Raw genomic sequence first — 24,130 nt, 5'->3', positions numbered from 1 at the left:
TTCTCCAACATTGGTGTGTCCGGTCCACGGCGTCATCCTTACTTGTGGGATATTCTCTTCCCCAACAGGAAATGGCAAAGAGTCCCAGCAAAGCTGGCCATATAGTCCCTCCTAGGCTCCGCCCACCCCAGTCATTCTCTTTGCCGTTGCACAGGCAACATCTCCACGGAGATGGTTAAGAGTTTTTTGGTGTTTAAATGTAGTTTTTATTCTTCTATCAAGTGTTTGTTATTTTAAAATAGTGCTGGTATGTACTATTTACTCTGAAACAGAAAAGGATGAAGATTTCTGTTTGTAAGAGGAAGATGATTTTAGCAGACAGTAACTAAAATCGATTGCTGTTTCCACATAGGACTGTTGAGATGAAGTAACTTCAGTTGGGGGAAACAGTTAGCAGACTTTTCTGCTTAAGGTATGACTAGCCATATTTCTAACAAGACTGTGTAATGCTGGAAGGCTGTCATTTCCCCTCATGGGGACTAGTAAGCCATTTTCTTAGTCAAACAAACAGAATAAAGGGCTTAATATGGGCTAAAAAACTGGTAGACATTTTTATGGGCTAAATCGATTGCTTTATTTGGGCATATTATTCAGATTTAGGCTAACAATTGGCATTTATAATCTTGGGGAACGTTTATAAAACGGCAGGCACTGTGTTAGACACCTTTTTCAGTCAGGGGGCCTTTCTAGTTATAGACTGAGCCTCATTTTCGCGCCATTACTGCGCAGTTGTTTTTTGAGAGCAGGGCATGCAGATGCATGTGTGAGGATCTAAAAATCACTGAAAAAGCTTCTAGAAGGCGTCATTTGGTATCGTATTCCCCTCTGGGCTTGGTTGGGTCTCAGCAAAGATTATAGCTGGGACTGTATAGGGGTTAAATTTAAAAACGGCTCCGGTTCCGTTATTTTAAGGGTTAAAGCTCTGAAATTTGGTGTGCAATACTTTTAATGCTTTAAGACACTGTGGTGAAATTTTGGTAATTTTTGAACGATTCCTTCATACTTTTTCACATATTCAGTAATAAAGTGTTTTCTGTTTGAAATTTAAAGAGACAGTAACGGTTTTATTTTAAAACGTTTTTTTGTGCTTTGTTGACAAGTTTAAGCCTGTTTAACATGTCTGTACCTTCAGATAAGCTATGTTCTATATGTATGAAAGCCAATGTGTCTCCCCATTTAAATTTATGTGATAATTGTGCCATAGCGTCCAAACAAAGTAAGGACAGCACTGCCACAGATAATGATATTGCCCAAGATGATTCCTCAAATGAGGGGAGTAAACATGATACTACATCATCTCCTACTGTGTCTACACCAGTTTTGCCCATGCAGGAGGCTCCTAGTACATCTAGTGCGCCAATACTTATTACCATGCAACAATTAACGGCTGTAATTGTTAACTCCATAGCAAATCTTTTATTCAAAATGCCTACTTATCAGAGAAAGCGCGATTGCTCTGTTTTAAACACTGAAGAGCAAGAGGGCGCTGATGATAATTGTTCTGTCATACCCTCACACCAATCTGAAGGGGCCATGGGGGAGGTTTTGTCTGATGGAGAAATCTCAGATTCAGAAAAAATTTCTCATCAAACTGAACCTGATGTTGTGACATTTAAATTTAAATTAGAACATCTCCGCGCACTGCTTAAGGAGGTGTTATCTACTCTGGATGATTGTGACAACTTGGTCATTCCAGAGAAATTATGCAAGATGGACAAGTTCCTAGAGGTTCCGGTGCCCCCCGACGCTTTTCCTATACCCAAGCGGGTGGCGGACATAGTAAATAAGGAGTGGGAAAAGCCCGGCATACCTTTTGTTCCCCCCCCTATATTTAAGAAATTATTTCCTATGGTCGACCCCAGAAAGGACTTATGGCAGACAGTCCCCAAGGTCGAGGGGGCAGTTTCTACTCTAAACAAACGCACTACTATTCCTATCGAAGATAGTTGTGCTTTCAAAGATCCTATGGATAAAAAATTGGAAGGTTTGCTTAAAAAGATTTTTGTACAGCAAGGCTACCTTCTACAACCAATTTCATGCATTGTTCCTGTCACTACGGCAGCGTGGTTCTGGTTCGAGGAACTAGAAAAGTCGCTCAGTAGAGAAACTCCATATGAGGAGGTTATGGACAGAGTTCACGCACTTAAATTGGCAAACTTTTATTTTAGATGCCGCTTTGCAATTAGCTAGATTAGCGGCGAAAAATTCAGGGTTTGCTATCGTGGCGCGCAGAGCGCTTTGGCTAAAGTCTTGGTCAGTGGATGTGTCATCCAAGACAAAATTGCTTAACATCCCTTTCAAAGGTAAAACTTTATTTGGACCAGAATTGAAAGAGATTATTTCAGACATCACTGGGGGAAAGGGCCACGCCCTTCCACAGGATAGGTCTTTTAAGGCTAAAAATAAGCCTAATTTTCGTCCCTTTCGCAGAAACGGACCAGCCTCTAATTCTGCATCCTATAAGCAAGAGGGTAATGCCTCACAACCCAAACCAGCCTGGAAACCAATTCAAGGCTGGAACAAGGGTAAGCAGGCCAAGAAGCCTGCCACTGCTAACAAAACAGCATGAAGGAGTAGCCCCCGATCCGGGACCGGATCTAGTGGGGGGCAGACTCTCTCTCTTTGCTCAGGCTTGGGCAAGAGATGTTCAGGATCCTTGGGCGCTAGAAATAGTTTCTCAAGGTTATCTCCTGGAATTCAAGGAACTACCCCCAAGGGGAAGGTTCCACAGGTCTCACTTATCCTCAAACCAAATAGAGACAGGTATTCTTACATTGTGTAGAAGACCTGTTAAAGATGGGAGTGATACACCCAGTTCCAATAAAGGAACAAGGAATGGGATTTTATTCCAATCTGTTCGTAGTTCCCAAAAAAGAGGGAATGTTCAGACCAATTTTGGATTTGAAGATCCTAAACAAAATTCTCAGGGTACCATCGTTCAAAATGGAAACTATTCGAACGATTCTACCCACCATCCAGGAAAGTCAATTTATGACTACCGTGGATCTAAAGGATGCGTACCTACATATTCCTATCCACAAAGAACATCATCAGTTCCTAAGGTTCGCTTTTCTGGACAAGCATTACCAGTTTGTGGCCCTCCCATTCGGATTAGCCACTGCTCCTAGGATTTTCACAAAGGTGCTAGGGTCCCTTCTAGCGGTTCTAAGACCAAGGGGCATTGCAGTAGTACCTTACTTGGACGACATTCTAATACAAGCGTCGTCCCTGTCAAAAGCAAAGGCTCATACGGACATCGTTCTAGCCTTTCTCAGATCTCACGGATGGAAGGTGAACAAAGAAAAAAGTTCTCTGTCCCCGTCGACAAGAGTTCCCTTCTTGGGAACAATAATAGATTCCTTAGAAATTAGGATTTTTCTGACAGAGGTCAGAAAATCAAAACTTCTAAGCTCTTGTCAAGTGCTTCATTCTGTTCCTCGTCCTTCCATAGCGCAGTGCATGGAAGTAGTAGGATTGATGGTTGCAACAATGGACATAGTTCCTTTTGCACGAATTCATCTAAGACCATTACAACTGTGCATGCTCAAACAGTGGAATGGGGATTATACAGACTTGTCTCCAATGATTCAAGTAGATCAAAAGACCAGAGATTCACTCCGTTGGTGGCTGACCCTGGACCATCTGTCCCAGGGAATGAGCTTCCGCAGGCCAGAGTGGGTCATTGTCACGACCGACGCCAGTCTAGTGGGCTGGGGCGCGGTCTGGGAATCCCTGAAAGCTCAGGGTCTATGGTCTCGGGAAGAGTCTCTTCTCCCGATAAACATTCTGGAACTGAGAGCGATATTCAATGCTCTGAGCTTGGCCTCAACTAGCAAAGGCCAAATTCATAAGGTTTCAATCAGACAACATGACGACCGTTGCATATATCAATCATCAGGGGGGAACAAGGAGTTCCCTGGCGATGAAAGAAGTGACCAAAATAATTCAATGGGCGGAGGATCACTCCTGCCACTTGTCTGCGATCCACATCCCAGGAGTGGAAAATTGGGAAGCGGATTTTCTGAGTCGTCAGACATTCCATCCGGGGGAGTGGGAACTCCATCCGGAAATCTTTGCCCAAATAACTCAATTATGGGGCATTCCAGACATGGATCTGATGGCGTCTCGTCAGAACTTCAAGGTCCCTTGCTACTGGTCCAGATCCAGGGATCCCAAGGCGACTCTAGTAGATGCACTAGTAGCACCTTGGACCTTCAACCTAGCTTATGTATTCCCACCGTTTCCTCTCATTCCCAGGCTGGTAGCCAGGATCAATCAGGAGAGGGCCTCGGTGATCTTGATAGCTCCTGCGTGGCCACGCAGGACTTGGTATGCAGACCTGGTGAATATGTCATCGGCTCCACCATGGAAGCTACCTTTGAGACAGGACCTTCTTGTTCAGGGTCCATTCGAACATCCAAATCTGGTCTCCCTCCATCTGACGGCTTGGAGATTGAACGCTTGATTCTATCAAAGCGTGGGTTTTCAGATTCTGTTATAGATACTCTGGTTCAGGCCAGAAAACCTGTAACTAGAAAAATTTACCATAAAATATGGAAAAAATATATCTGTTGGTGTGAATCCAAAGGATTCCCATGGAATAAGATAAAAATTCCTAAGATTCTCTCCTTTCTACAAGAAGGTTTGGAGAAAGGATTATCTGCAAGTTCTCTAAAGGGTCAGATCTCTGCTTTATCTGTCTTACTACACAAAAGACTGGCAGCTGTGCCAGATGTTCAAGCATTTGTTCAGGCTCTGGTTAGGATCAAGCCTGTTTACAGACCTTTGACTCCTCCCTGGAGTCTAAATCTAGTTCTTTCAGTTCTTCAAGGGGTTCCGTTTGAACCTTTACATTCCATAGATATTAAGTTACTATCTTGGAAAGTTTTGTTTTTAGTTGCAATTTCTTCTGCTAGAAGAGTTTCAGTGTTATCTGCTCTGCAGTGTTCTCCGCCCTATCTGGTGTTCCATGCAGATAAGGTGGTTTTGCGTACTAAGCCTGGTTTTCTTCCGAAAGTTGTTTCTAACAAAAATATTAACCAGGAGATAGTTGTACCTTCTTTGTGTCCGAATCCAGTTTCAAAGAAGGAACGTTTGTTACACAATTTGGACGTTGTCCGTGCTCTAAAGTTCTATTTAGAGGCTACTAAAGATTTCAGACAAACATCTTCCTTGTTTGTTGTTTATTCTGGTAAAAGGAGAGGTCAAAAAGCGACTTCTACCTCTCTTTCCTTTTGGCTTAAAAGCATTATCCGATGGGCTTATGAGACTGCCGGACGGCAGCCTCCTGAAAGAATCACAGCTCACTCCACTAGGGCTGTGGCTTCCACATGGGCCTTCAAGAACGAGGCTTCTGTTGACCAGATATGTAAGGCAGCGACTTGGTCTTCACTGCACACTTTTGCCAAATTTTACAAATTTGATACTTTTGCTTCTTCGGAGGCTATTTTTGGGAGAAAGGTTTTGCAAGCTGTGGTGCCTTCCGTTTAGGTAACCTGATTTGCTCCCTCCCTTCATCCGTGTCCTAAAGCTTTGGTATTGGTTCCCACAAGTAAGGATGACGCCATGGACCGGACACACCAATGTTGGAGAAAACAGAATTTATGCTTACCTGATAAATTACTTTCTCCAACGGTGTGTCCGGTCCACGGCCCGCCCTGGTTTTTTTAATCAGGTCTGATGAATTATTTTCTCTAACTACAGTCACCACGGTACCATATGGTTTCTCCTATATATATTTCCTCCTGTCCGTCGGTCGAATGACTGGGGTGGGCGGAGCCTAGGAGGGACTATATGGCCAGCTTTGCTGGGACTCTTTGCCATTTCCTGTTGGGGAAGAGAATATCCCACAAGTAAGGATGACGCCGTGGACCGGACACACCGTTGGAGAAAGTAATTTATCAGGTAAGCATAAATTCTGTTTTTACCTCAAAAGTTCCTCAGTAGCCACCTCCCATTGTAAAGGATTTCTAAGCAGCATATTAGTATGTCTGTCCTAGGACAGCTGAAGGGATGAGCTTCGTGCACTCTCATATTATTTCACCAATCAGGTAAAGGAAGCTTACTATGAAATCTCATGAGAGTTAAGTCAAATCTCATGAGATCACAGTAAGAGTTCATGACCTCAGCACTGCTGATGCTGATTGGCTGCTGTTCATTTCTTCATTTTTTGTACAATAGAAATACAAAACAATCCTCAAGTATTAGACTTGATTACGCTGATTCTGCAGGGGTTGGTGAAAATTAATTGTGTAAATAACAAAACATTCAAAAAATAGTGTCCAAGGGTAGTGTCCAATAAAAATTAATCAGTCACTTAAAATGAGTTGTGGTAAAGGTCAGGTCCCAACAATAAATCTTCAATATATGTGTCCAAAATAATGTGTCCCAAATTGTATTCCAAATATAAATGTAAAAATAAATCAGCTGAGATGGTTTTTTTGAAAAAAGTGAAAAAATTAAAGTGAAAGAAATAAACGGATCCCAATGTGAAGAATACTAATGAAAAAGAAAAAGTTGTGAAAAATTTAGTAAAACATGTGGTTACAAATGTGAATAGTCAATGAATGACGCAAAAACTCAGTGGGATAAAATAGATATCACACTGAGTTTTTGCGTCATTCATTGACTATTCACATTTGTAACCACATTTTTTACTACATTTTTCACAGCTTACCACATTTTTTTCAAAAAATTTTCTTTTTCATTAGTATTCTTCACATTGGGATCCGTTTTATTTCTTTCACTTTAATTTTTTCACTTTTTTCAAAAAACCATCTCAGCTGATTTATTTTTACATTTATATTTGGAATACAATTTGGGACACATTATTTTGGACACATATATTGAAGATTTATTGTTGGGACCTGACCTTTACCACAACTCATTTTAAGTGACTAATTTTTATTGGACACTACCCTTGGACACTATTTTTTGAATGTTTTGTTATTTACACAATTAATTTTCACCAACCCCTGCAGAATCAGCGTAATCAAGTCCAATACTTGAGGATTGTTTTGTATTTCTATTGTACCAATTGTTTAATCTATCGTTTACATATGCTTATTTATACCATTTTTATTTTAAATATATTGTAATATTCGTGGATCCATGAATTAGAAGTTTTTATTGTTTTTATTGTCATTAATTTGTGTAGATTGATTTGTGCAGTAATAAATTTTAATTTTCGTAAACACCTAGCCTCCGTTAGTTGGCGCCTGGTAATTCCATTCTCTGTAGGTACTATAGAATGAGGACAGGTAATCTTGGATTTTGAAAATTCAATTTTTAGTTTCCTGGCTACTTTTTTGTGACATGGGTCGGCAGGTACTTATGCATATAAATATGTGCACTCACACAAAATTGACCTTCATTTAATAAAGCGACTAATCTTTTTGTGCGGAATCACTCTTTTTAATTGACGTCATTAGAGTAGTGCAGAATATACCTGTGCAAAACACAATTTTAAATTTCCTTTAACTTAAACCCATACTATTACCACTGGCTTAGAGGGGATAGTAAGTCACATGAGTCTTGTGACATGTTGGTCAGCTTTTGAGAATGCCCAGGTTAAAACAGTGTATCTGGGGGGCGGAGCCAACTGTGCAGCAGAGAGGTTGCAAATTTCAGGAGCTCTGAACCTTACCAATATAATTAAAGAATTTGGCGACTGTAGAAGCTTAAAAATTTGGCATGTACTGCAGACTGATCAGCTAGGGAGACCTACTCATTTAACTCCTAAGGGAGTAGCATTGAAATAACGGAACTTTGCATTCCTAGTGTGAATACTGTCGACAAGTGACTGTGGGAGACGCCATTTTTTGTGGCCTAAGCAGCGCCTGCAACTAGGAACGGGATTTTCATCACTTCACCTAATTATGGCCACTACAGATCATATTATGGAGGAGATGCACACCTTTCTAGATGGCTGCCGTTCTGCATTTGAACATTTCAACATCTTTGCGCCCCAACAAACAGACGCAGCATCGAACACCCATATTGCTCGTGCTCCCACCCCTATGATTACTACCATGGGGGGGGGACGCTTTGAGGCCCCGGCGCCCCCCTTCCACTTGGCACCCACTTCATAGCATTCTGGGAGCGGAGGATATGGCCGCAGAGACCCACCTGAATGGGACAGACACCGGAGACAGTACGGCCAGAGCAGATCACTTGGCGCCTTCAAGCTTTATAAGCATTACCTGCATGACATTGCGGAACAGCCCGGTGGGATGTCAGTCACCTCCTGTTATGGCCTGTAGAGGTTTGCTGGGGCTAGAGCATACAGCTCAGTTTGGCGAAATGCCAGCCTGGAACGGTCCTTTCCTCCTTCGGCCAGAACTTGTTTTGCCTCCGGTCTGCCCTACCCAGTACAGCCCAATTGCCGAGGTCCAGAGCTTTGGCATGGAGGCTCATAGACTTTGCCTAGCTTTCCGGTCTGGCGTGGGGTAAGGGAACGCTCATCCTCGCACACTACAATATAACGACCCCTTTCTCCCAGCCTGAAGTTCAACGCAGCATAGGTTTAGTGACTTTCTATAATGCCCACTTCGTATATAAGTCTGCTACCCTGATCCCATTCTCACTCCATTGCAGCCTGTTCCTAAGTTATTTGTTGTTAAGCCACGATGTACTCCTGCCCATTATTGCAGCTACAACTGCATTTTTATCTCTAATTTTATAAGAGGTCTTGAGTGAATCCAGAGACAGTGCTCCCAGGAAAATTGTTGTTTATTGGGGACATTTATGTTGGCTGCTTTTTCACAGTATTCCATGATTTATATATCCCTATAGTATTTGTATTTTAAATATCATGGTGTTTTGTTGACATGCTGAACTTTGTTTTAATCCATACTAGCTAAATATGCTTGTCTCATAACTGGACAAACTTTGCTGAGTAAAAAGGTCGGATGAGAACTCTAATGCTGGATAAACATATAACTACTTTTCTAACATAGGGCCATTCTATTTTATTCACATGGTTCAGCCTTGGATTGCAATTGTTCGCTGTTCTATTTGCACCGATGGGGATGTTACTGGAATTTAAATTTAGCACTCTCTCTATGTTCCCATGTCTAATTAAGTAGAGCTGGACCACTACCTCCCTAGTCATTTTTTTTAGTTATAAAGATGATTCTTTTATATTACATTTATTCTCAGAGTCTTGATATAGCTTCTATCTTGGATGCGCTACTGCCAGCGGCCGGGGCAGTGTGTCACCTATAGTATACAAATATAGAGCTCTGTAGAAGTGTTTTATCTCTAGCTTTACATCACACAGAAAATTAATCTCTTCAAACAAGGTTTCTGGTTTTAGTCAAGATTTTGGGCATGCTGTCAACACCTTTTGTATAGTTGTTGGGCTGCCATGGCGAGTTCATAAGTCTCTCATATTAATATTCTCCAAGTCCGCCTAGCTGGCATCTACTCAGTTCCCATCCTCATAAAAACTAACACTTGTACCTATTCTAGTAATTCACAGAGGCCATTTATTCATAGAGTCCAGTCTAATATTTAATATCTATAACACCTCAATCTTATTACAAAAGGGAAAGATAGATAAATAATTGAAACGCTTTCCCATTTCCTCTCTCAATTTGAGAATTTAATCTACCACCTCCCCCCTCACATAATGAACCTCCTAGATATGGAGGGCTACATAAGCGGCTCTCTCGTCTATGCCGCAACCTTCAATACCCCCCTAGCATTCACCTTTACATCTTACCACAGTGTTGACTCTAACTACTACATTTCATTCAGCTGGACTGATCAACATCATTTTCCAGTAGAGTCTCTGATCGTTTCACCATGTTATTTCCATTTAGGAATAATACTTTCATAGTGGTCATTACTTCATATGCTAATTGCCAATCTAATTCTAGTTTATAGGTCTAAAGGTGACCGTTCAAATCACTCAATTTCCTCTCTGAGTTTGATGCATGTTTTTAGAGGCATAAGAGTTGCCTTCAGTGTCAAGTGAGGAAACACATTTTGTTTAGACCATGTTAAAAAGAAAAAGAGGTTCCAGTCTACCGTATTGTATCATCTGTAATGTGAATTATTTTCAGCTTGTCTTATGCTATGGTTTTTTTTTCATAAAAGTTGTATTACTTCGCACAACCTCAATAAAAATAATATTAAAAAAAAAAACTGTATCTGGCCACAGCAAGAGAGAACCGGGCATCAATTCCTCCAGGCATATATAACATTCTGACATTTTTGTTTTTGGTTATTGTGCTAAGGTACTGTGAATTTCTCTAGCTAAATAATTGTTTGTTATGAAGCTATATAATCTAGTAACTAATCCCCTCGATATGCTGCTTGCCTTGTTTGGTGGTTCTTTTGTTGGCTGTGTATACAAAAGCAGATTCAATTTGACAACTTTTTAAGGATCAAGTACAAATGATATCAATTATATATTTTATCTATATGTAGAAACAGAAATTTGAGCTGTGGGTTTCTTGCAGTTCAGAACTATGATATCAACAAAAAATATTTTGGCCCAAGTTGTGTTTTGTTTTTTTAATTACACTTATCTTAAACTTGACACACCCATTTTACTAGCTAAGCCTCTAAATACTTTTTTTCTTTGTTTGATCTGAATTTTAAAATGTATTGGTTAATGCCTTTAAACAAATTGTGCTTGTACTAAAAATAAAATCTTTATGAGCCAGCAGCCACTCTGTTCCTATGGATGACTTGTGCACAAACATATACTTCCTGTTAGTTTCAAAATCTATTTAACAACCTCAATTTATTTATTTATTTTTGCATGAAAAAGATTACACAATTAAATAGTTGTTTCATATCTTCCTTTAATGATGTATTAGATTATGCATGTGCTCTTACCTTTAACCATGCACATACAAGGTATGTTCCTTGCAGAATAAAACAGACTTTAGACTTCCATTGTGGTACCTTATTTCTAAAAATGTAATTTAGCTTACAATAATAAAACTCTGCCAAAATATGTATTTATAGTATACAGTATAGCTGTATGGACATGAAACGCGCGAACATAAAACCCAAAATGTTCTTTCATGAGTCGGAGCATACAATTTTAAATAACTTTCCGATTTACTTATATTATAAAATGTTCTTAGTTTTTTTTTTTTTGTTATCCTTTTGTTGAAAAGCAGGTAAGCTCAGGAACGTGCACGTGTCATGTTGTACATTAGCAAGAGCACTAGATGGCAGCACGATTTCCTGTCATGTAATGTTCCAGACATGTTTACGCTACCTATACAGATATTTCTTCAACAAAGAAAAACAGAAAAGATTGAAGCACATTTGATAATAGAAGTAAATTGGAAACTTTTTAAAAATTGCATGTTCTGTCTGAATTATGAAAGAGAAAATTTCCTGTCCCTTTTTAAGATTTATTTAAAAAAATAAATAATATATATATTTATTATTTTTTTTTAAAACAGAAACAAAGCACCAATACGTTTTTGTAAAAATATATTTTAGATGGAACAGAGAAAATTCATAAGTATCGTGTTCCGAGAATAACCTCCACAAAACTGTTTAATCAGGGCAGCACAGCTGGAACCCTTATAAATAGTATTTATTAATAAAACCCATTGGAACAAGACCGGAATGTATTGGTCAAACTGTATTATTAATCCATGGCAGCTATCACGTTTGAAGGCAATCTTTCTGATTGTATAGCTAGTTTGAATCTCGCTGTATGTGCCACGATTATATGTTAAACACTAATATTCCAACACTCGAGCATCTGGATTTGCACAGATATTTGTGTGTTGTCTTTTGCCGCAAATAAATGCATCGTCAGAAACCCCCCTGTACCTAGGCAGGGACAGAGCTGAGACCCGACAGTTTGGTAGCTCTTATAGCTTATGCTTTATCTAAGTGTTACAGATATTTAACTACTGTTGGATATGTTCAATTGTTTTGTACTTATTTTCTTATGTTGCTAAAGTGAGAAAAAAAACTCTAAACTATGATAATCTACACAAAATATAACTGATTATAGACATATATAAAAACAATGAAATGCCTTCTATACACACACACTTCATATTTTCATCTTCACAGGTCTGCACTTTTTTATATTTGCATAGTATATATTTTTTTCTTGAATAAATTATAGGTGATTTAAATAGAAGCAATAACTACATATTCTGTAGTGTTAAAATAAACCGCTTAGTCTGATCTATTCTGTGACATCTAAATGTTAATTTTTACAATAAAATCGTAGTTTCTAGATGGGCTAGAAAATCTGAACTAAAATGCTGTGCTTTCCAAATAAACATATGACTTGCAAAGATTATAACAAAAAAAAGCTCTATCATATGGTCACATTAAATATTCATATTTCCTGTTAATGATAAATTATAGCTGTGGTAACATTTTGACATGAAATCCATTAACATATTGCAACATGTTTTTCTTACAGTTTGATGAAGTTCTTAAACTGGGAAAAATCAATACAGACTATCCCCTTGCTGAGACCATCATGTTGGTTGGATTCTTCCTCACCATATTTTTGGAACAAGCCATTCTGACATTCCGGAAAGAGAAACCTTCTTTTATCAACCTTGAGACATTTAATGCTGGGTCAGACGTTGGCAGTGATTCTGAATATGAAAGCCCATTTATATCATCCAACCGTAACAATCTCTATGAATCTGATCACAGCCATCACTCCCATGGCCTGAATGTTCAAGAACTATCCAGATCAAGTCCTCTTCGGCTCTTTAGCTTAGTATTTGCTTTGTCAGCTCACTCAGTCTTTGAAGGGCTCGCCATTGGTTTGCAAGATGAAGCAAAAAAGGTCTTAAGCCTCTTCATTGGTGTTGCTATTCATGAAACATTGGCTGCTGTGGCACTTGGTGTCAGTATTGCGAAAGTAGACCTTGGTCTTAAAGACGCTGCTAAGTTGGCCGTTTTGGTAAGCATAATGATTCCAATTGGCATTGCAGTTGGAATGGGGATTCAGGAAGCGCAAAACATGGCCAGCAGCGTCACTTCAGCTATGTTACAGGGTATCGCAGGAGGGACATTTCTCTTTGTTACCTTCTTTGAAATTTTAGTTAAAGAGTTTGAAGATAAGAATGATCGTTTGCTAAAAGTTCTCTTCCTAGTTCTGGGATACACAGTCCTAGCAGGACTAGTCTTTTTTAAATGGTAATTGCATAAAATAATGCAAACAAAGGTAGACAAAAATACTGTACATCATTTGTAAGTATTGCTTTTTGTCTTTTTTTTTTTTTTTCTGAAAAACTGGAGAATTAGTAATTAGATGCAGTAGATTATAATGAAAAGTTATGTGATCTATTTGATGTATTTATTTAGACCCCAATAATTTTCAGTGTAATAAATATGTGTGTGTGTGTATGTGTATATATATATATATATATATATATATATATAATATATATTCCTCCTAAATTTGTTGTTAATTTAATGACTGTTACCTTGTTTATTTCTTAGAACTAAGCAAAAGTGATTTCTCTGTTGAGGAATTGACAATTTTTGTGTTTTTTTTATGATGATTTTTTTTTTTTATGGGGAAAAACTTTTTTTAATATTTATTTCTTAGGGTAGTTAGTGTCTGTTCATTGTGTAGATATTCAGAATGATTTTACACATGTATTGTTGATTGATAAAGTTATATTATATAAAACATTATTTATATTGTTATTTTAAACAATAAATCCAATAAGCAATTTGAATGACTAACAAAATATATGTAAAGCATTTTAAAATAATTGTGCCAAAAATAACATATGTTTGTTTGGTCTTTGTGCGCTACTTTTCTAATTAATACCATTATCCTGCAGTTAACGGGGCATAAAACTCAAAAATAAAGTGCACATATTGAATGCATTTTCCGTTTTGTAAAAGTAGTATTTTTATCCAATACACGTGTACTATCAAAAATGTTTTTAGCACATGCATTTTACTAAGCACTGCAAAGTATAATATTTGGGGGGAGGCGCTTGAAGCACTAGGTGATGAAATCTGGAGTTTATGGTTTCAATGTCTTAGAATAAAAATGTAATTTATGACAGTCAGTAAGGATATTTTAACGACAAGATAAAAAAGGAATAGAATACGGTCATCGATATTAATGGAAGGTTATGATTGCATAAGTAAACTGATTGAAGTGTAGTCGACAAGTTACTATTAAGTAGTGTTGGTTACCAGTTGATAAGGGATTAAGTGAGAATATTTTTTCGGTTGTAAGAGTGTATCCGGCGGGATGGGGGGAGATTATATTAGTTAGTTTATTTTATATATTTACATGTTGGGTTTTTTTTGTTTGTTTTTTTGTTTAGTTTAGCTTTGTTTGGTTTTGCTTTGTTTTGTTAGGGTTAGGTGGGTTGTTTTTTTCTTAGATAAATTAAACAAATAAAAAAAAAAAAAGCCCCAACAAGTGTATGTTTAAAAATCCTTATTATAGACACCAGAATTAATTATATGGTGTTTGCTAATGTCATATTAAAGTAAATGAGTTATTACTTTGGATTAATCCAGTCAGAATTACTTTTTTTTTTCTTTTTTTCTTCCTCTAACTAGAGGTATATGTACTCTGTTTCTGTTTATGATGTTTGTATTATGCTATAACGTATACCATCCTATTATGTTACTATTAATGACGTATAGAAAGAATGCTAGTTATAGTATTACTGGAAAAATTATGACATAGAGGTTATTTTATGTATGATGTATTGATCTATTTGTAATTATCTCTGGGCATCCTGCGTGTTGCAAGGGAAATTGATGTTTTATTATTTACACTGTTGGACTATAAATAAAATTATTTTTTTTTTAAAAACACTGTAAAACACTGTTCTTAAAGGGACATAAAACAATTTGGGCTAGAGACAAAATATAATATGTACTTTAATTACTTTACCTGCAAATTTATACTGCAGTGCCTCACCATTAACCCTTTCTTTTTAAGTGTCCTAATTGTACAGCTCTAACTCCCCCCACACAATTCCTTTTTGTCAGGGTGCCAGGAATCAGACTGAGACAAGAAGTGCAAAAATAATCACACCTTTTATTAATAACAAAAATAATAAGAGTCCACAAGTCAAATAACAAGCCAGGAGTCAAAACCAGAGCTGGTAGTCAGAGGAGCCGAGTCAGGAGCCAAAGTGAGTAGTCAGACGAGCCGGAATCAGGAACAAGGAGAACAGCAAAGTCAGGAACAAGCCAGGGATCAGGAACCAGAAGAGACGTCAGACTAGTTAGGTAAAACACAGGAACTCACAAACATGTCTGAGACAATGCAAGGGCAAAGCATAAATGAACAGAGGCCCTTTAAATAATAAGTGATAACATCACAATTCTGAGACTGCCACCTGTCTCACACGGATGATGTACAACAGTCTGGTCATAAGAGGGCGTGCAGGAAATGAGCAGCATCACACACTCTGAACCAGATTCAGCAAGAAAGGTGAGTAAAATGGCTGCCAGCAGCACATGGCAAACAAAGCAGGGAAAAAACCCTGATACTTCTATGGCTATATATATATATATATATATATATATATATATATATATATATATATATATATATATATATACACAGACAAATATTCTTGCTGTTATACCTCTATCACTTGATTCCCAAAAAAAGCGTATTAGAGGGTGATCCTTACTATGTAACTAATCACAAAATGTCTTTGTGCAAGTTGTAGACAAAAGGAATAAAAGCCCATATATATTGGTGGTTACAATGTTATTGCTTGATGCCCAAACAATGTTTGGAATAGTAACTGTTTCAACATAGCTATTTTTTCAAAAAAGGCAATTCATAATCTTTGTTAGCTAACTTGGAGTAAAAAAATAACCTCTCAGTATAGCATATTTCTATACGTATAGGTATAATTGTAGTAGTAGTAGCCAGCTACTGTCATACCTTTGGTAATGTTAGGGTTTTTTTGACGTGGTCCTATAGTTCTGGGGGTAGTAGTTTACCTTCTCCCCGATGTTGGCGGTTCCAAGAAGTACAACCATGATGGTGGTTGGTGGACACATAGAGGTAAGGAAAATGAAGACCTGCCATGCAGGTGATCTTACCACTCCTAGGGTCTTTCTCCGAATTGCTCACACGCCGATTGCGGTAGCGTCTTGATGACGTTATGATTTGACGATAGTTGTTTTTCAAAACTTGCGCAAGTTTTCTTTCCTTTAGTTGATGGTTCGGCTTTTCACCTGCTCTTAGTAAGATATGTACGCAGGGATTTCTTTCATCTTTTTCCTTTTTGGAAATGTAAAACAGCAATCACCAGAGTTTCTTCTTTTTGCTGGTACTCTTGATAACGTCCTTTCTTTACACAGCTCAGATCTATGCATTTCACCCCACATTGGGCTTTCTCAAGATGCTGTGTCAAGGTGAACTCCATCTTTAAACACGGTCTCAGTCGTTTTCATTGGGGCACATCATTTATGCAAAGGTTTGATGTATATAAGGTTTTGGAATTGTTTAGGCTGTATATTTGGCTGTTTATTTAGTGGAATCTCGCATTGGAATAGGCACCTTTTTGTTTATACATATATTTATAGGGACATATAGAGTTAAAACATTATTACAAGGAGAATTTTAAACACACTTTTACATTCGAAGATGTGTTAAATTAGACAAATTCCTAAATAATGGAACATGTTAAAAATTAAATTACTAATATAGACCATTTAGATCGTGGATTACTGTCATGATTCCTTACGGGTGCTTTAAATGCAATACCATTTCTCTTCTTTCAGGCAAAACTCCTCCTATCTTGCTTATTTAAACCAGCACTTCACTACAGTCATTGCTTGATTATTTGTTCAGTTCCCTAGGGATTTATTCCCTCTGTTCATAAGTGAATTTAAGCCAAGCTCTGTTATCTCAAAGCTTATTTATACTTTGAGTTTATTTTCTAACATTGTCAGTATCCTTTGTTTAGTTGTACCTGAATTCAACTAATTACTCCTAAGCTGTTCTAGTAACCACTTTTTTCCAGCTAATTACCTTCAGCTACCATCAACCTGTGTTAGTGTTCATTCACGCCTCCTGCTAACAAGGGGCTGTTTCATGCTCTTACCTGAACAAAGTATTCATTTATCAGGACACCAGGATCCACAGCAGACACCAGAGGAACACTTCTGCTGGCTTCTCAGCAACGGCTGCTTATCCGGTATCAGTAAGCTCAGGTTAATACAATTGCCTGTGATCAAGTTGCTAATGATTAGATAATATTTTTCCTTCTGTATTTCTCATTATCTTGTTTTTTGCTAAATTGCATTCTAATTTTATATGTTGCAACATTTTATTTTTTCAGCTGATTATATTTTACTATATATTATAGCTAATTAATATTTCTTGGAGATACATATTGATGACAACTTAATTTCCTATAAGAAATTATATTAGTAGCCTTATTCCATTGCTTTAAGTTTGCAGCAAGTTTGTTACAAATTGAAAGCTACAGCAACTGCTAAGTTTTACTTCAACTCTGAACTTCATTTCATTGTTGTATTATAACCAAGCTACACAACTATATTATAGTTCTAGGCAAGTCAATAGCATTATGTTATTTAGACATTGCAATTACTATATAAAACTGGCAAATAAAAATGAAAAAATAAAATATACGGTTAAAACTAAAAAGTGAATTTTATAGATAAAATACCTGAGATCTGTCTAACACTAAAAATTTATTTATTAATTAGTGATTGGATATTAATGTAGTGTAGTGATTAGTGTTTTATAAATTAATTGTGATTAGCCGATGTTGGCTAGATTCTAAATCTCAACTATCTTGTGGAGGCAAGTTTTGTATAAAAACTTTTTGTTGTAATATTGAATGTGCTCTACTGGTTAGAGTGCAGTTATCCATGTGACTAAAATCTAAAGATGACATTTGTTTATTTAAACACAAATTACTAGTGAAAATGTGTTATATTCTAAGCTTAAACAATTTAGAATTTGAAAAAAATATATTAACACCTTAATGTTATTGGAGTTAATATCTAGTACTTAAGTGGAACTGCCAGAGGGGATATACATTTGGTTCAGTGATCATTAGTGAGGTTATGATCCTAGAAACTGAGATAGATCTAGCTCTGAATTGAGCCCATTTGGATAAATGGTATTAAAATTATAGATGACTTCTGCTTCTTTTTTAAGGAGGTTTTGTTTGAAATTTCCCCCTCTCCAATTATGTTTAACCTTGCATATTCCCCAGTATTTAAGGTCTGTTAGTTTATTTCTTTTTACCTCTCTAAAGTGTTTGTAGAGATGAGTGTTCCATTATTTAGGAATTTATCTAGTTTAACACATCTTCAAATGTAATAGTGTGTTTGAAATTCTTCTTGTAATGAGACGCTACCGCCATTGGCGTATGAGCAATTCGGAGAGAGAAAGACCCTAGGAGTGGTAAGATCTCTTGCATGGCAGGTCTTCATTTTTCTTACCGCTATGTGTCCACCAACCACCAGGAGCCATCGCGGTTGAACTTCTTGGAACCGCCAACATCAGGGAGAAGGTAAACTACTACCCCCAGAACTATAGGACCACGTCAAAAAACCCTAACATTACCAAGGTATGACAGTAGCTGGCCACTACTATCATTCCGTATAGGAATATGTTATACTGAGAGGTTCTTTTTTTACTCCGCTAACAAAGATTATGACTTACCTTTTTTAAAAATAGCTACGTTGAAACAGTTACTATTCCAAACTTTCAGCTAGATTACGAGTTTTGAGCGCTATATTCAGCTGGTATTACGAGTTTTAAAAAAGCAGGCAAAATGGTTGCGTTGAGCGTCATACCGCACCGAAAACAATCGCTGCTTTGACGTGCTCGTGCATAATTTCCCCATAAACATCAATAGGGAGAGCCGGCAAAAAAAAAAGCGTAACGCTTGCGATCGTGGAAACAAAATCTCCGTAACGCAGCCCCATTGATGTCTATGGGGAAAAAGAAAATAATATTTAAACACCCTAACATAAACCCCGTGTCTAAACACCACTAATCTGCTGCCCCCAACATCACCGCTACCTACATACAGTTATTAACCCTTAATCTGCCGTCCCCAACATCGCCGCCACCTACATAAAACTATTAACCCCTAATCTGCCGCTCCCGATGTCGCCTCCACTATACTAAAGTTATTAACCCCTAAACCTCTGGCCGCCCACATCACTACCACTAAATAAATCCATTAGCCCCTAACGTAAGCCTAACCCTAACACCCACTAACTTTAACATAATAAAAATATAGCTAAATTAAATTTACAATTATTAACTAAATAAACCTATTAACCCCTAAACTGCCAGTCATCCCCCACATCGCAACAAGCTAAATTAAACTATATTAACCCCTAAACCTAACCCCCCTAACTTTAACATAATTGAGATAGAGCTAAACTAAAGTTACAATTATAAACTATTAAATAATACCTATTTAAAACTAAATACTTACCTGTGAAATAAAACCTAAGCTAGCTACTATATAACTAATAGTTATATTGTATCTAGCTTAGGTTTTATTTTTATTTTACAGGTAAGTTTGTATTTATTTTAACTAGGTAGACTAGTTATTAAAATAGTTAATAACTATTTACTAACTACCTAGTTAAAATAAATACAAACTTACCTGTGAAATAAAACCTAACCTGCCTTACACTAAAACCTAAAATTAAAAAAAAAAAACCCCACTAAAATTACTAAAAATAACTAAATTACATAAAAAACAAATTGGGGGTGTTTGTTTTTTTTACAGGTAAAAGAGTTGATTTCTTTGGGGCAATGCACCACAAAAGGCCCTTTTATTGTAGGCTAGGTTTTTATTTTAGGGGGGCTTTTTTATTTTGATAGGGCTATTAGATAAGGTGTAATTCTTTTTTATTTTTTATATTTTGTTTCTTATTTTTCGTAAAAAATTTTTTTTTTTTTTTTTTTTTAATTACTTTTTTTTAATTTTTAGAGTAGTGTTAGGATTTTTTTAATGTTTAGTTTAATTTAATTGGTAGTTTAATTGTAGTTTGATAATTATATTAGTTTAATTGTTAGTTTAAAATTTATTTATTTAATTTGACAGGTACGTGTTTTTTTTTAAGATAAGAAAATTGTAATTTTAATATAAAGTTAGGGGGTCGTTAGGTTTAGGGGTTAATACTTTATTTTAGTATATTTTGTTGGGGGCTTCCAGTTTAGGGGTTAATGGGTTTATTATAGCGGCAGTGTGGGCGGACGGAAAATTAGGGGTTAATAATATTTAAATAGTGTTTGCGATGCAGGAATGCGGCGTTTTAGGGGTTAATAGGTTTATTATAGTGGCGACTATGTTGGGGAGCGGCGGAATAGGGGTTAATACATTTTAATAGTGGCGGTGATGTCTGGAGCGGCAGATTAGGGGTTAATAAATTTATTATAGTGTTTGCGATGCGGGAGGGCCTCGGTTTAGGGATTAATAGGTAGTTTATGGGTGTTAGTGTACTTTTTAACACTTTAGTTATGAGTTTTATGTAACAGATTTGTAAGATAAAACTCATAACTACTGACTTTTTAGATGGCGGTACGGATCTTGTCCATATAGGGTGTACCGCTCACTTTTTGGCCTCCCAGGCAAACTCGTAATACTGAAACTATGGGAAGTCCCATTGAAAAAGGACTTTTTTAAAAGTGCGGTACTGACGTTGCGTGACGGGCTAAAAGGTGTGCGGTACACCTATACCGACAAGACTCTTAATAGCAGCGTTAGGGGAAAAAGCAGCGTTATGGGCCATAACGCTGCTTTTTCACTCATAACGCCAAACTCGGAATCTAGCTGATTGTAACCACCAATATATATGGGCTTTTATTCCTTTTGTCTACAACTTGCACAAAGACATTTTGTGATTAGTTACTTAGTAACAATCACCCTCTAATGTGCTTTTTTGGGGAATCAAGTGATAGTTATAACAACAAGAATATTTGTCTTATTTTTCAGAATTTAGCAGAATCTGAAGTACTTTTTAACAAATGTTTTATTATTTTATTAATTTATCTACCTAATTAAATTGATATTATTGTTTAAGTTAAGAACAGTGTTCTATTCCTTTTTTATCTTGTCGATAAAAAAATACTAACTGTCATAAATTACATTTTTATTCTAAGATATTAAAACCATAAACTTTAGATTTTAACACCTAGTGCTTCAAGCGCCTCCCCCCAAATATTATACTTTGCATTATTCAAAATACTATCCAGGAAGAGGATAGATCTAAGAGAGGCATAGGTGTTATTAAGCCCAGTGCTCCTTACGCAAAATCCACCTTTTTTTTTTTTTACTAAGCGCTGCACATATTTACATATGCCCCCCCCCCCCCATGCAGCGACATTGAGATAGTGATGATGCCAATTGAGTCAGCAGCGGCTTATATGAGACAAATTAAGTCTTCATAGGCACAATATGCACAAGCAATAGCTCACTGAGATTGAATACAGCATATGTGTGTATGCTGCTGAAAAACAGAAGTATCTTTTACTATAAGCATGTTTTCTATTGGAAGTATATTGCAAAAATGCTTTAATACAAAATTGAAATGCACCCGTGCACATTTCAGTTTTGACCTTTCTTTCCCTTTTAAGGATCAAACAGAAAGTATGATAGAAAAATTGTAATAATGTATTAATAGTAAGCAATAACATTTGTATTGTTTTTGGCAATCCCCGCCCTGTAGGCTGGGGATCGTTATTGGCTCAGTGGGCAACGCTCCCAAACCTTCAATGAGAGTGTTGTTGGTTGTGGTCACAAAGGGGCAGGGTTAGTGTAGCTGCAAGGGAGCTCGATGTGGGAGGTCACTCAAACCACTTGATCTCAGCTCCCTTAGCAGATGATTAATACCTTTAAAAAAAAAAAAAAAAAAATATATATATATATATATATATATATATATAATATATAGCAGATGATTAAGAGCTCCCATAAATAAAAAAAACAACACTTTAGGGATACAATAAAAAAAAAAATCTAAAATTGTTTATAGATCTCCAATAAAGTTTATTTTATAGTGGACGCACTCAGTTTAGGAGTAAGGTCACAGCAAAATAAAGGTATGTTCAGCATTTCTCTTTTTAACATCACAACTGAAGGTCTACTTTATTTATAGCACTGGTAAATCTTAGCGTTTTTGATGCTTACGAATATCCTACAACATATTTACAATTTCAGTTTAAGATACAGATATATATATATATATATATATATATATATATATATATATATAGCGCAGCTGCGTACTATACTGTCACACTTGAGGCTGTGTTTCTGTTCCACAGCATGGATTCTGGTAATATCATTTCAATTTGTGCACATGTTGAAAACGCTAGAAGACAGGGTCGCAGTGTGGCTCCTTTTATCTTGATAGAATCATGGGTTAATATCTCCTGAGGGGGATTATTGAGCAGTGGGGATTAATCAAATGTGTTGCTTTGATTTTATGCTGCTTTATGTGTGAGATTTTATTGGGCTCATAGACTGTTTGTTATGTGGCTGGAACACACAGGTTTTTACTTTCACTTTGAATGCTGCACAGCTTGTAGCTTGGTGTGCTTTTTCTCATAGCAGGGGCGGTCCTGCCTTGCGCACCACGTGACCGGGAGTTGTCTCGCTTTCATTTCCTTTTTCCTGACGAGCTGGCTGTCGGAGAAGACGCTTTTCCTCTGTTTTGTCTGGGTCTAGGAGGTGGTGAGTGCCCCAGCCATTGGGAGTATAAAGGAGCCGTTTTTATGAGAAATTAAAAGATCGTTTTATTCTGTGTCCTACTGGCATTAGCTTAAGCTATGGAGGATTGATCATTTTATTCTGTGTCCTACTGTCATTAGCTTAAGCTAATGGAGGATTCTGATATTCTTGAGGGTACTCCATCTATTCCAAATAGTAATACCTGTTTATATTGTGAGGAGGCCTTGGTATGCCGCCCTCTCAACTATGTTCCACATGCCTTAACAACGTTATTATATCTAAGAAGGTTAACCCTTTTAGTACCACTGAGCCGTCCACCTCTGAGGACTCGCCGTCCCGTGAGGTGCATACCCATCAGTCATCTCCCTCAACACATGCAGCTTCCCGTAGCACTCCTGATCCTCCATCTGGAGGTAGCCTTTTACCATCAGATTTTACTGCGCAGTTAAAGACGGCAGTGTCTGAGGCCCTCAGTGCTTTACCTCGCCCTGCCAAGCACAAGCGAAAGGTTAAACATAGCTCTTCTGCCCAGGGGTCATCAAGTAGTTTATTGGAATCATCTGCTTTTCAAGTATCCGAGGATGAGTCGCACTCTGAGGCTTCAGAGGGTGAACTTTCTGAGTCGGAGTCTGCTACCTCTAAGCCTCCTGCTGCGGAGGAACCAGCCTTTAGATTTAAGATTGAGCACTTGCGTTTTCTTCTAAAGGAGGTCCTGTCTACATTAGAGGTTCCAGAGGCCAAACTGCCTGATGAACCTTTAATTCCTAAATTAGAGTTTGCAAGGACAGGGTAGTGCCGTTAACTTCTACTGTTCCTGTAAAAATGGCGAACATTATTAAAAACGAGTGGGATAGAATTGGATCTTCCTTTTTCCCCTTCGTCTCTCAGTTGGAGTTGTGGGGTTCTGTTCCGAAGGTGGATGGCACTATCTCCACGCTGGCAAAACGTACTGCTATTCCTCTTGAGGATAGCTTGTCGTTCAGAGAGCCGATGGATAAGAAGATGGAAACTTTTCTAACAAATGTTTCAACATACGGTATATTTGTTTCAACCGGCAGAGGCTGTTGCCTCGGTTGCTGGAGCTGTGGCTTACTGGTGCGACTCCTTATCAGAATGGATCAAGGTGGAGGGTCCCCTCAACGTTATCCAGGAAATAATTAAAGCCTTGAGAATTGCTAATTTTATCTGTGATGCAAACATTATTCGCCTAAATTCTAAGGTGTCTGGGTTTTTAGTTCAGACCCGTAGGGCGCGCTGGCTGAAGTTCTGGTCTGCGGACATGACTTCTAAATCCAGACATCTCTCCCTCCCTTTTAAGGGAAAGATTTTATTTGGTCCAGGCCTAGACTCCATCTCCACGGTTACAGGGGGTAAGGTTGCCTTCCTACCGCAGGATAAAAAGAACAAATCTAAGGGACAGAATTCTAATTTTCATTCTG

The 24,130-nt window shown here is 37.5% G+C and overlaps 1 protein-coding gene across 2 annotated transcripts in view; it reads left to right on the top strand.

Moving 5' to 3' along the window:
- SLC39A3 (solute carrier family 39 member 3) overlaps positions 1-14,803 on the top strand; it is a 47,059-nt gene extending 32,256 nt beyond the window's left edge. For both annotated transcript variants that reach the window (XM_053702765.1, XM_053702764.1), the window contains exon 3: positions 12,419-14,803. In XM_053702765.1, coding sequence (XP_053558740.1) covers positions 12,419-13,153 — 735 coding nt within the window. In that variant the 3' untranslated portion in view covers positions 13,154-14,803. The remainder of the gene's footprint in view (positions 1-12,418) is intronic.
- Positions 14,804-24,130: the final 9,327 nt, after the last annotated feature.

The sequence above is a fragment of the Bombina bombina genome, chromosome 2 (genome assembly GCF_027579735.1).
Source record: "Bombina bombina isolate aBomBom1 chromosome 2, aBomBom1.pri, whole genome shotgun sequence".
In the NCBI taxonomy this organism is placed as follows: domain Eukaryota; kingdom Metazoa; phylum Chordata; class Amphibia; order Anura; family Bombinatoridae; genus Bombina; species Bombina bombina.
The sequence above is the reverse complement of the archived record's forward strand: the minus strand, read 5'-3'. Positions and strand labels throughout refer to the sequence as shown.